Genomic DNA, 14,757 nt, shown 5'->3' with positions numbered 1-14,757 from the left:
TACGTTGCCCAGTTGAGCAGCTTGAAACATGATCCAGCGGCGCCTCGACGAGGCAGGGCTATAGACTAGAAGCATAGTGTTATCACACCGCGGTACCAGAGTTCGGAGAGATACCTGAATAGGAGCGAAGAGAAAGAGTAGTGTAGAGAGAATGGGAAAGGGAGTAACTGGGAGCATTCAGCATCTGACAAATCAAAGGCACGGTGTCTCATATTCCTGCGTATAGCAGAGGAGGATGGAGCGTTGCCGGTTGAGCGGATAAGATGATCTGTTTGTGGATACCATTGTGTTTTTCTTCGCACCAATAGGAACATGTGTTTTCTGGAGGTTTGAGGAAAGCGATGGTTGCATCACCTTCAACTGCGCTGTCAATCTCATTTCAAAGAGCGACATCATAAGAAACTCCGTGGGGAACTGGCCTTTTGGAGGATATGCAGAAATAGGATCGGCTTGGTTGTTAAATTATTTTAGCAAACCAAGCATTAAAACCAGCGGTTATCAGTTTTATGTATACCAGTATGATGAACTCTTTTTTTGATACTTCGCCTGCTGCTATGATCGATACAGTTCCTGTCAGTCGTATGTCCACTTCTGGGTCGGGCGCGGTAACCAGTGCTCTGCGAAATGATTTGGGGTCCAATATCCATGTACTGAAGACTCTGAACCTGCGGTTTCGCTGTTTTCTTGCTAAGGTTCATGAACTAGAGCGGAGAAACAAATTATTAGAGAACCAACTGCAGCAAGCCTTGGAGCAACAACGATACCAAGTATACACACGTGAAGTAGCTGTCCAAACCGACTCTACCGAATCCCGACTACCTGGTACCATTTGGAGTTTCACGCACGTGAGGAGACACGGCGAGCGCTATGAGACTCTCCAGGGGCCCGGTGTGTCCTGGAATCACCCGGACGGTGTTGGGGTCCAAATCGATACCATCACACCAGAAATAAGAGCTCTGTATAATGTTTTGGCTAAAGTCAAGCGAGAGAGAGACGAATACAGGAGAAGGTAAGTACCTACAAACTACTGCATTCAAACAGTGACATCAGTGCGCATTTCCCATTGCAGCAGTTTTAGGCCTGACTGGAGCAGCAGCATCAGTCTACACTTTATTGCTGCATTTCATTCTAATTGGATGGTAATAATATATGCTGATTATTTGTCACCAGATAGGAATGAATGAAATGCGTCATTGGTAGCTTAATACAAATAAACTGCAACTCTGATTCATTGCATATTTTGGTAGCCAGGCAGCAAGGCTATTGTAACGCTTGCCAAAACCATGCGATTGCGCGATACCCTCTAGACTTAAGTTTAGTTTTAACTCCAGTCAGATTTGTTAACTTTTTACATAATTGTTTAATTTTCACTCTACTAGGTCGGCAGGCGTTTTCCCCAACCCAGTACTAACACACCCGTTTGAAATAATGAACTAATCATCCTCCATGATTGGCTGAATCAGGTTTGTTACTGCTGGGCTGGAACAAAACCTTGCACTCTGTACCTCCCTGGGACCAAAGTTAGGTACCCGAGAGCCGTCATTCATCTGTTCCTGCTGGGTGTTTTGTTGTTTGACACTGTGTCAAGTATAGGCTGGTTACATTCAATCTTATGGAATAGTAGAGATGAACCATTGTTTGAAACCTTCACTGACCAGTGACCAATGAGCAGTTATGTGGCTTCTAGGCCCGAAGGTGTTGTTATCATGGTGGGATGATAGAAATAAGAAAGAATATAGCTAAAAGCCGCCAGAGATTATACAATACAGGTTGTTTGCAGTGTCTCACGTTGGTACAGTAATACATGTAGCGAGGATGCTGAAACTAGAGGGTATGTCCGATGGAAAATGGTGGGAAAAATCCAATTTTATTGGTCGCATACACATATTTAGCAGATGTTATTGCGGATGTAGCGAAATGCATGTGTTCCTAGCTCCAACAGTGCAGTAGTATATAACAATACATGACAATACACACACAAATGTAAAATAATGGAATTAAGAAATATATAAATATTAGATTGAGCAATGTCGGTGTAGCATTGACTAAAATACAGTAGAATAGAATACAGTATATACATATGAGATGAGTAAAGCAGAACGTAAACATTATTCAAGTGGCCAGTGATTCCAAGTCGATGTATATAGGGCAGCAGCCTCTATGGTGCAGGGTTGTGTAAATTGGTGGAAGCCGGCTAGTGATGGCTATTTAACAGTCTGATGACCTTGAGATAGCAGCTGTTTTTCAGTCTCTCGGTCCCAGCTTTGATGCACCTGTACTGACCTCGCCTTCTGGATGATAGCGGGTGAACAGGCCGTGGCTCTGGTGGTTGATGTCCTTGATGATCTTTTTGACCGTCCTGGAGGGCAAGGTAGTTTGGCCAGACCACACCACCCTCCGGAGAGCCCTGCGGTTGCGGGCAGTGCAGTTGCCGTACCAGGTGGTGATATAGCCCGACAGGGTGCTCTCAATTGTGCATTTGTAAAAGTTTGTGAGGGTTTTAGGAGCCAAGCCAAATTTCCTCAGCCTCCTAAGATTGAAGAGGCGCTGTTGCGCCTTCTTCACCACACTGTCTGTGTGGGTGGACCATTTCAGATTGTCAGTGATGTGTACACCAAGGACCTTGAAGCTGTCCACCTTCTCCACTGATGTCCTGTCGATGTGGATAGGGGCGTGCTCCCTCTGCTGTTTCCTGAAGTCCACGATCACCTTCTTTGTTTTGTTGATGTTGAGTGAGAGGTTATTTTCCTGGCACCACTCTCCCAGGGCCCTCACCTCCTCCCTCTAGGCTGTCTCGTCATTGTTGGTAATCAGGCCTACTGTTGTGTCGTCTGCAAACTTGATGATTGAGTTGGAGGTGTGCATGGCCACGCAGTCATGGGTGAACAGGGAGTGTAGGAGGGGACTGAGCATGTACCCTTGTGGGGCTCCTGTGTTGTGGATTAGCAAAGTGGAGGTGTTGTTTCTTACCGTCACCACTTGGGGGTGGCCCATCATGAAGTCTAGGACCCAGTTGCACAGGGTGGGGATCAGACCCAGGGCCCCAAGCTTAATGATGAGCTTGGAGGGTGCTTGGAGGGTACTATGGTGTTGAATGCTGAGCTATAGTCAATGAACAGCATTCTTACATACAAGTATTCCTCTTGTCCAGATGGGATAGGGCATACAGCGATTGCATCGTCTGTGGATCTATTGGGGTTGTAAGCAAATTGAAGTGAGTCTAGGGTGTCAGGTAAGGTAGAGGTGATATGATCCTTAACTAAACTTTCAAGCACTTCATGATGACAGAAGTGAGTGCTACTGGACTATTGCTATTTACTTCAGTTACCTTTGCTTTCTTGGGTATTGGAACAATGGTGGACATCTTGAAGTAAGTGGGGACAGCAGACTGGAGTAGGGAGAGATTGAATATGTCCGTAAACACTCCAGCCAGCTGGTCTGTGCATGCTCTGAGGACGCGGCTAGGGATGCCGTCTGGGCCGGCAGCCTTGTGAGGGTTAGCACGCTTAAATGTATTACTCATGTCGGCCATGGAGAAGGAGAGCCCACAGTCCTTGGTAGCGGGCCGTGTCGGTGGTATTGTGTTCTCCTCAAAACGGACAAAGAAGGTGTTTAGCTTGTCCCGAAGCAAGATGCCGGTGTCCACAACGTGGCTGGTTTTCTCTTTGTAGTCTGTGATTGTCTGTAGAACCTACCACATAAATAAGAATTTGTTGCCTAGTTAAATAGAAAAAATATTTTTAAAACATATGCTTCGTGTCTGAGCCATTGAATTGTGACTCCACTTTGTCTCTGTACTGACATACATTTTGCCTGTCTGATTGCCTTTCGGAGGGAATAACTGCACTGTTTGTATTAGGCCATATTCCCAGTCACCTTGCCATGGTTATATGTGGTGGTTTGCACATTCAGTTTTGCGTGAATGCTGGCATCTATCTACTGTTTCTGGTTTGGGTATGTTTTAATAGTCACAGTGGGCACAACATCTCCTATACACTTCCTGATGAACTCAGTCACCGTATCCGTGTATTCGTAAATGTTATTCTCAGAGGCTACCTGGAACATATCTCAGTCCGCATGATCAAAATAATCTTGAAGCATGGATTCCGATTGGTCAGACCAGCGTTGCATAGACCTTAGCACGGGTACTTCCTGTTTGAGTTTCTGTCTATAGGAAGGGAGAAGCAAAATGGAGTCGTGGTCAGATTTGCTAAAGGGAAGGTGGGGCAGGGCCTTGTAGGTTTTTTGAAAAGTTGAGTAGCAGAGGTCCAATGTTTTTCCAGAGCGAGTACTACATTCAATGTGTTGGTAGAACTTTGGTAGCATTTTCTTCAACTTTGTACTGCATTTGAATTTCACATTGCAATTTCAAACCTGAATACACTGTCTTAATTAGTGGTCGACCGATTATGATTTTTCAACGCCGATACAGATTATTGGAGCACAAAAAAAGTCGATACCGCTTAATCGGACGTTTTTTGAAATGTGTGTGTGTGTAATATATATATCAATGAACACTTTTATTTTTACTTAATATAATACATATGGGCTTTTGGATGGGTGTTCTTAAGGTGATTCCACAGGTTGGTGGTATTTTTTTATTTAGCCGTTGCTGACCCCATGCTTAAATTTTTATCACAAATAAGACACCTTGCTTTCCCTGGTGCCAATTCCATGTAATAGTCCCACACTGGTGCTCTGCTTTTCTCTGCCATCTGTAAAACACACACACAGCTCTGAAGTGACAATGATACTGAAGAGTCTGCTTAGGAGACAAATACTCTCAACTGTTTGAATAAAAATAGAGTTTAAGTTACCTGTGATGAATGTTGAAAACAAAAACTATAATTTCTATATGCAGGAAATTCTATTTTAATAATGGACATGGTAAGAATTGACTACCAAAGTGCGAGTCATACTTCCCATGACACCTAGCAAAATCTGAAAAGTGGTTCCTTCATTCATTTACTCCATAGGATATTTTTAGATTCACTTAAAATAAGGTCTGTTTCGTGTAGGCGTACACCACCTTGCCAATTTTATAACTGTAGATATCCATAGGACAAGGTAACTCTGATCAATATTGGCTAAATATAAGTGAAGATAAAAAAAAATTGTAGGGTGGATTTATGAAAATATTTTGACAAACGTTACCTTATCCTAGTGAGATTTACACGGGTATCAAAGTGCCGAGGCGGTTTAAGCCTGCACGAAACACAGACCTTACTGGAAGTAGATCAAGACATTCTCTATGGAAGACATGAACGGTAAAATAACGAAGGAACCCCTTTCAAGTTCAGCCGCAAGTTATTACAGGAATTATAACGCATCGACTATTTCTCTCTAAACCATATACCTTTGACTATTACGAGCCTGCTGCTGCCTACCACCCCTCAGTCAGACTGCTCTATCATAGACTTAACTATAAACACACAGAAATACGAGCCTTAGGTCAAATCCGGAAACTTTCACCTCGAAAACAAAATGTTTATTCCGTTCCGTATTTATCTAACGGGTGGCATCCATGAGTCTAAATATTCCTGTTACATTGCAGAATCTTCAATGTTATGTCATAATTACGTAAAATTCTGGCAAATTAGTTCGCAAAGAGCCAGGTGGCCCAAACTGTTGCATATACCCTGACTCTGCGTGCAATGAACACAAGAGAAGTGACACAATTTCACCTGGTTAAATTGCCTGCTAACCTGGATTTCTTTTAGCTAAATATGCAGGTTTAAAAATCTATACTTGTATATTGATTTTATGAAAGGCATTGATGTTTATGGTTAAGTACACATTGGAGCAACGACAGTCGTTGATAGTTTTTTTAGAAGATTAATGCTATCCAGCAACTTACCTTGGCATACTGCATTCGCGTAACAGGCAGGCTCCTCGTGAGGCAGTTGGTTAGAGCATGGACTAGTTAACTGTAAGGTTGCAAGATTGGATCCCCCGAGCTGACAAGGTAAAAATCTGTCGTTCTGCCTCGTTCCTAGGCCGTCATTGAAAATAAGAATGTGTTCTTAACTGACTTGCCTAGTTTAATAAAGATTAAATAAAGGTGTAAAAAAATAAAACACTTTTTTTTTTAAATCGGCGGCCAAAAATACAGATTTCCGATTATCGGCCATTCCGATTAATCGGTCGACCTCTAGTCTTAATGGAGACAACCACAGTAGAATGGTTCATAGTGTGGGTCTCCCATCCAACCCAAGCTTCCTTTTTGCTCATACCGGTTTCATTTCCCAGAGCTTTGGTCATCAACTGGTTGATCGCGATCAACTGGTCGATCTTTAAGGCATTCCTAGTAGATCATCAAACATTTCTGTAGAAAAGCAAATGATAAAGACTTGCGCCCCTTTTTTTATTATTCGTGTTGCGCTGTTGGCGGTAGGTGCACTTGATTCAGAAGCCCTGCGCAGCGGGTAGGCAAAGTGTTCCAATTTTGAACCATTTATTTTGTCAGAAAGGACAAAATCCGCCTACCCAGCGGACCAGGAGACCTGTGGCTAAATCGAGTGCGCCTACTGCGCTGGCCAATCGGAGAGCTCAAATCAGTGTCTACAAGTTTGATGCTAGCCTACGAGAGATTTCATAACTTTTAAAACAATGACGAGAGAGAGACTGTCAAAGAATACAGCAGAGTTGAGTTAATGTATAAAAAAAAATATTCAGCACTATCAACAATTTTTATTCAACACGATTAAAAAACATAACGTCTACTCCCTACTTCCACTTGCGTTGAAATGAATGAGTAGTCAAATGTATTATTAGCAGCTCGTTGTGTATATTTTAATATCGAGGAATATTTCACTTTCTCTGGTCATAGGAACATGAATTTGTGCTTGAGGCAGATGTGGTGGTCCTCGAGTTTCGTCATCAGGTGGAAGGTTGTTTTTAAATGTTTGAGCGTATGCTTCAGCCAAGACATCGGCTGCTGGTCAGATTATCATATCTCACAGACAGTCACACTGTAGGCTAACTGACGTCTCCAGCGGCTCCAGTGCCCTTGTTGCCACGGTAACCTCCTGCCCTTAAAGGGGCTGCTGAACAGTTGTCACAAAAATGAAATTCAATTGAGCAATATACCCAGGGGGCGCAACTGGTTTTAGAAGTGGGGGGTGGGGAGGCATGGCCCTTCTAGCTGTCTCTATTTAGAACAACAAAAAGTAAGCAAAAATGCCCACAGTCATCAAGCTAGGTAAGAAATCATTATTAAATATGCTTAATTAATAAGACTGAACTAAATCAATGATAATTCAATCATCTATATTGTGTTGCAACTTTAACCAATAACCTAACAAATGAACAACTCTGACAAATAAAATACAAAAACTTAACTTTTGATTGACTTTATTAAGACATCCTCAATATCAAATTTCAGCCTGTCTGCCTAGCCAGTCCGTGCAGTCTGCATGTCCGACCCACCAGTCTAGTCAATAACTCAACACTCTCCCCAACACAACTTCCTTCAAATATTTTTTTACATTTCTCATGGGAAAGGTTTGGAAAGCAAAAGTTTCATAAAAACACATACTCCTACACATTAATACACAGAAACTGTACGTCCTCCATATAATTCATATCATAGGCCTAATAGTACTGTAGAGCTTTAACTTGATAAGTCTCCAGGATCAGCATTAAATTTTTTTACGGGGAGAAGGGAGAATCTGCAGTCATGCTGAGATAAAAGAACATACTTGTTGCCTTAATTCAGCCAGCCTTCACAAGACCATAACATATGCAAATTTGTGTTTTACACCTCCAGCAGAATAATACCATTTCTGGGTGCATTATATATTTTTTCACTGGCATATAGTGTAAGTTCTATGCATGGTTTTAAACTGCAGTAATTTATGTCTGTGCTTATATGAACATGACTGGGAATTCTAACATATCTGAATCCATTCATCAATTTAGTTTGGCATTTTTTTGTGTCATTGGGTAAAGCCTCTTAACCCTTGATACTGTTTGGAAATCAACTTTAGAAGGTTGTCAGACTGCCTTAAAATAGTTTGATCTTTGAAGCTTCTTGCTTGTCCAGTGTTTGCTGCACTGAGAGAATAAAGTGTTGTATCTGTGTAAGTTCACATCTGTACCAATACACTGGTCTTCTCTGGCTGCCTAACCCTGATGAGACCCAGGTCACCATCTGATCCTGCTCAAATGAGGCATAACAAAGAATTACCTTGGTGTACATTTATGCGTTATATTATCCAAGAATAAAATCAATGGTTCAGTAAATTAAATAAAAATTATGCCCAGATCCCAGACTTTAGCCTACCCATCGACTCAAGATAGCAGGATCAGATGGTGACATTCCAAGACATGATGAGCATAGTGTTGTGTACTGACTGTGCACCATGACAGTGAAGCCTGTAGAGCTGTTTATACCGTGTCAGTGTGAAAAGTAGAAAATAAGATGGGGAAACTGACAGATCAATAACGTTACATTGTTTTCTTGACTAATAAAACTTGTATCGCCCTGAAAAAACATCAGAATATCAGTCTTCAATCGCTTGGCCGCTGGTTTCATCGGTTGATTCAGGTCTAGCGTGATTGAGGCAAAAAATAATAGCAGAAGTTAGTGAGCTAAATGGTTAACGTTAGCCAACTTTTGGCTAGCTCTAACTAATGGTACATCATAAAATTTACTTCTGTTGAAACGGGACAAATCGAAGGCTACAAAACATTTCCATATACACAACCTGACAGATAGCTAGCTAACACTGAACTGGCTGTGCTAGCTACTAGCTAGCTAACTAGCTGGTAGTAGTTCATTCACTTCTTTTGAGAGGGGATGAAACATTACCTAACATAACATGTCAGTTACACTATTAGCTCAGCACTGGGAATATATATATATATATATATATATATATATATATATATATATTTTTTTTTTCTTCTGTCAAACAGCAGTTAACTTGCCATTGAGATCAGTCAGGTAAAGAGTAGCCAGTTTCTGCTCTGCTTGCTTTACAACTCATAGAAAATGTGCAACACAGACAGCAGCTGCCTCTGTTCATCTCTCCTGTGCTGGTCCTATACACCAGCCTTTCAGCAGCTTTGCCTTCACACAGCCTGTCTGCATGCTCTGTGGTGTGTGTGCCATCCTAAATCCAGCCGGCATGGTCCTAAAGCACACCGGTGCCGTGTTTTGTATCACAGTGCAATGATAAAACTGGGGGGGATCAAAAATGCAATTTCAGAATGGGGAGGGGGGGGGGGGTTGTCCCCGTCACCATTGTCCCCATCCCCAGTGAAAGTTGTGAAAGTTGCGCCCCTGAGTATATCACATCACTTCTTACTAGTAATAGATGTATTGTTTTAGAAACATTACAAAGCATGGTCATCCATTTTTTGGTGTAATTATGATGTAAAAATATTTTGGCTGGTAAAAAATCTGAGTGGCTGGTAGATTTCACATTGGCTGGTGGACCAACAAATTAGTTTCAGGCCCTGAACTGATCTATTTTGTTATCCAAGCTTGAGTTTTGAAATATAATATGCTATCCATAATATCCAATATGCTGTAATAATGCATTCTGCCTGCCTACTGCACAAACCCCATTCCTATAGAACTGTTTTTATTAGGTTATAATGTTTTACATTTAAGTTGTTTAAATGTTTTTATCTGAGCGGTAGATCTCGCCTCAAAAGGTTGGTCACCACTGTCCCAGAGGATTCCCTGCAGCATCCCTGGCTCAGGTCACTGTCAACCACCTCTGTTGCCCCATGATTCAACCAGGGAAGAATTCCGTAAGACCCTAACTGACCCAAGAGTTTGGCTATGGGACAGACTCGCTTCCATGCCCCCATACGGACTCAAACTGATGAAGTCATGAACTGTGTTTAGCAATCTTACTTTGGATGGTGATTTAAATAGTAAAGTAGCCCATTTGAAACTCTGCTGCAAATAACCGACAAGGCATGGAACAATCTTGCAAAGCCCTGCTCACATTATGATTTGGAAATACCAGCTCCTTGTACTTTAGACATTTCTGCAGTTAAGGTTAAAAAAGGCCATGCCTAATGCTTCCATTGCTAAATCAGGGAGTCAGTAGCTGTCAGTTGAGGGGCCAGATATACCCCTGTCAAAACCACTCGTAGAGTCATACATTTAACTGCTAGGCTTCAGACACTATTGATATTCATAAATGCACTTCAGCTAATAGCCCTCAAATAAAATAGCAATTCATTCTGAAAGGCAAGATTGCATTTCCTGCTGTTCCTTATTGAATGGACGGAATATTCAGGCATGATAACAACTCAACTGAGTAGGATAGTCTGTCAAAAGACTGGCCTACAGCTTACTAACTGTTATAACCCTGTTATAACTTGTAAATAAGACTTACATTCTCAACTGGAAAATCTCATGCAGAAAACCAGACATTGGTAATGTCATTTCATGGGGCAGTGACTACATGCATGACAGACTTTCCTGGTTACTATACTGTAGAGAAGCAGTTAATATACTATATATATATATATATATATACTGTGACAAAAATTCCAGATTGTCTGCATAATCAAATAACATTCAGCTCAGACATCCATACATACCCCACAACACATGCCACCAGGGGTCTCTTCAGACATCCATACATACCCCACACGACATGCCACCAGGGGTCTCTTCAGACATCCATACATACCCCACAACACATCCATACATACCCCACAACACATGCCACCAGGGGTCTCTTCAGACATCCATACATACCCCACAACACATCCATACATACCCCACAACACATGCCACCAGGGGTCTCTTCAGACATCCATACATACCCCACAACACATCCATACATACCCCACAACACATGCCACCAGGGGTCTCTTCAGACATCCATACATACCCCACAACACATCCATACATACCCCACAACACATGCCACCAGGGGTCTCTTCAGACATTCATACATACCCCACACGACATGCCACCAGGGGTCTCTTCACAGTCCCCAAGTCCAAAACAAATTCACGGCAACGCATAGTTTTATACAGAGCTATGATCGCATAGAACCCTGCCATCTTCATTTACTCAAGCAAACAGCAAAATAACCTTTTAAAAAATGTATTAAAAAACAACCCATGGAACAACGGGGACTGTGAGGAAATAAAAAACGCACACACATTCACTCTACCCTAGCTCAAGACCAAACATTCACTCTACCCTAGCTCAAGACCAAACATTCACTCTACCCTAGCTCAAGACCAAACATTCACTCTACCCTAGCTCAAGACCAAACATTCACTCTACCCTAGCTCAAGACCAAACATTCACTCTACCCTAGCTCAAGACCAAACATTCACTCTACCCTAGCTCAAGACCAAACATTCACTCTACCCTAGCTCAAGACCAAACATTCACTCTACCCTAGCTCAAGACCAAACATTCACTCTACCCTAGCTCAAGACCAAACATTCACTCTACCCTAGCTCAAGACCAAACATTCACTCTACCCTAGCTCAAGACCAAACATTCACTCTACCCTAGCTCAAGACCAAACATTCACTCTACCCTAGCTCAAGACCAAACATTCACTCTACCCTAGCTCAAGACCAAACATTCACTCTACCCTGGCTCAAGACCAAACATTCACTCTACCCTGGCTCAAGACCAAACATTCACTCTACCCTGGCTCAAGACCAAACATTCACTCTACCCTGGCTCAAGACCAAACATTTTAAGTAGGCAATTTTCTATTTTAAATAGAGCGCAATCCTGTTTAAAATAGGGAGCAATAGTAATTAATGGTGTCTAACTCCGCCATGGTTCATTGAACAAAGTCTATGGGAAAATGAATGGAGGTTTTGTAGGGTATTTGGATAAATGCAGAAAATAAGGTCTGTAGTAAACACAGGCTTAGGAGATCTTAAGTTGTGTTCTATGAGATATGCATTTTGAAGCATTTATGTAAAAGCAAAAAAAAGCAGATAAAGCACAAAGGCTTCATAATTCATAAAGGTCATGTTAACTGACTGATATTATCTCATAGAACAAAACAAACAAGATCTCCTCAGCCTGTGTTAACCTCAAACCTTATGTTTGGTGTTTATCCCAAAACCCTATTCTTTCCCCATTAATTTTCCCCATAGGAATAGCAGAACAAACCAGAGGTAACTCATTTCCGGGTTTAGGACTACAAGTTTACGAGCTCTGTGCAACGGCTGTTTAGCCTATTAAATGGCTGGCTTTAGGACCATGAGGAGCATTGCGTGTATTTTTTTATTCACTATAATATTACGGTGATAATTAATGGCTGGGGTCATTTTTGTTTGTTTTTGCTGTTCTCCAAATAGTATTTTAGAGTTTTAAAATTGTGTAGAAATGCAGTATACAAGCTTCCTGCTATACCCAAGGTTCAGCTGAACTGCTACCACAGACCTTCAACCCAGTGTGCTGATTTCTTAAAGCTTTATATGTGTAGACACACCATGAGATGTTTGGACCAGAATTTGTTTTTGTCAACCAGATTTGGAAAACTTTAGATGGAAGTATCTGATACAGTATCTAGAGACATGGCAAGAAGTAATGAATTAAATATGCTAAACATGTCATGATTTGTTATTACATGTTTACATATGGTTCCCCCCAGGGAACAGTACATTTCTTATTGCTCAGTTGCACAATATTTATTGTTTTGCAGTTGTGCAACAGTCTCTGTTATTTCTTGGTCACAAAGTTTAATGCCAGATTTGGGTTACCTGTTATCTGATTCTGACATAACAGATTTACAAGCAATAATTATTTTGGGGATGTAGACACACATTTTTTATATTTTATTTACCTTTATTTAACTAGGCAAGTCAGTTAAGAACAAATTCTTATTTACAATGATGGCCTAGGAACAGTGGGTTAACTGCCTAGTTCAGGGGCAGCACGACAGATTTTTACCTTGTCAGCTCGGGGATTCGATCTTAACCTTTCGGTTACTAGTCCAATGCTCTAACCATGCAGGCACGCCCGTACATACACACACAACATGGTGTCATGGATGGGTGATAGGTTCAGTAAGTCAGTGAGATATCCTCATGCTGGGGAATATGTGGACAAGAAGGTTACATGTCTTTCATGTTGACAAATGACAATAGAAAGATGGGCGACCAGGGTCATTGCCAGTGCCCCAGTTCAGATTGTCTCTCCTTGAGATTCAGCAGGAGTCGTGCTGTATATCACTGTGATAAAGATCAGACGGTTTTCAGGACAGTTGTGTGTGTGTGGTGGTGGTTTTTCTCAAGGACTTATTCAGGATAAACTTCACAATAAAAACTAATCAAAGCAGTGTGGCTGAAGACCGCTTGGTAACCTTTCCTTCACCCCCATACAGTATGTGTTTATTTCTCTCCATTACTGTAGTCATAGAATTCATATGACACTATCATTTTACCATGTTGGCTGATTTAATGATCATGTAAACCAAGGTGAAAGTCATCCATACTTAATACCAAAGCGATGGTTGAGTATGAGAGACACAGACTTAGAGATGTAGTTCTTTCTATCATGAAAATGGTATTTGAGCTCCATCCCAATCACTCACACGAGAGAGAAGGAGAAAAGCAATGTCCTCCTTGTCCCTTCTTTTTATTGACAGTTTATTGTGGCAATAAAGTGTGTGTGTGTGTGTGTGTGCGTGCTTGCTAGTGTGTGTCTGCTGCGGAAGTATGCATTTTGTTTGCTGTAATGTATTATCCTTCTAGTGTGGTGGTGACACAATACGACATTGTTTGAGTTTTTTGTTGAATGGCGTGCAGGCTTCACACGGGCTGTGTGTGTGTGGTAACTTCAAACCAAACGTGAAAGAGAGAATAAAAAGATGGAGTATAGTTGTAAATGGGCAATAAACTGATTCAGTCTCAAAGCAGTGGGATGTTACACAATTTCTATTTGCAATAACTGAAATTATGACTACCCAGGTTTCAAACCTGTAACATCTGACCAACTCAATGTCGTGTTAGGCCTGTGAGCTAATCCTTCCAGTAGGCATAAGCTTTGCGAGCTAACACAAGTCTTCCATTCTCAGGCAAGGTTACTCATCATGTGACCATAGTTCACTGAATCACCTCTGTTACACCCTTCTTACTTCAGCAGTTCAGACACAGCGTAGCCCTCAGACACATCAACAGTAAACTATGCCTCAGTTGGGATTTGAACCAGTGATCCTCGGTCCGCTCTTCCTAACTGTTTGGCCATGCCACTGGAGACGATCCACTGCCTTCCCGGATGCCCTTTGAAAAGGACCTGTTCCAAACCAAACCCCATGCAGTGCAGGCATGCAGCATAGCTCCTCGGGACAGTTTCTTCCAGCATTAATAATTGAAGGCAGCTGAATTTAGCTGCATCGCCGAGTGTGGATCAATGAGATGAGAATCCTGAGGAGACACTTTCTCTGTGCTTTGATCTCTCTGCTGCTGCTCAGAAGATGAAAGGACTAATTGGGCTTGTTGGGTCGGATTTAGCTGCCTCCCCAACAGGAGGATAAAGACCTGCCCACGTGAACAACCTAATATGGGTAATTACAGAGCACAATGACCTCAGGTTGCAGGTTGGAACTGTATAACCATTTCTCTTGTCTATATCCAGTTTCTAATGATACATGATGATTCCCCAAATATAAACATATTTCTGCTGTATGTATGCACACCTTTTCCCACTGTTGTGGTCTGCAATATGTAATCTAGATCTGCTGTTCAGCTAGAACTTTCCCTGTACACAGCAGTCAATCTGTCCCAGAATGCACTGCTTCCTGG

At 41.8% G+C, this 14,757-nt stretch overlaps 1 protein-coding gene across 4 annotated transcripts in view; it reads left to right on the top strand.

Moving 5' to 3' along the window:
• Positions 1-14,757, top strand: part of iffo2b (intermediate filament family orphan 2b) — a 44,425-nt gene continuing 29,668 nt past the window's right edge. For 2 of the 4 annotated variants that reach the window (XM_020490716.2, XM_020490721.2), the window contains exon 1: positions 1-1,009. In XM_020490716.2, the coding sequence (XP_020346305.1) occupies positions 507-1,009 (503 nt within the window). In that variant the 5' untranslated portion in view covers positions 1-506. The remainder of the gene's footprint in view (positions 1,010-14,757) is intronic. The other 2 variants (XM_020490729.2, XM_020490736.2) reach the window with 1 other exon arrangement.

This window comes from Oncorhynchus kisutch, linkage group LG1 (genome assembly GCF_002021735.2).
Source record: "Oncorhynchus kisutch isolate 150728-3 linkage group LG1, Okis_V2, whole genome shotgun sequence".
In the NCBI taxonomy this organism is placed as follows: Eukaryota; Metazoa; Chordata; class Actinopteri; order Salmoniformes; family Salmonidae; genus Oncorhynchus; species Oncorhynchus kisutch.
Note: the sequence above shows the minus strand (reverse complement) of the source record. Positions and strands in the feature narration are given on the sequence as shown.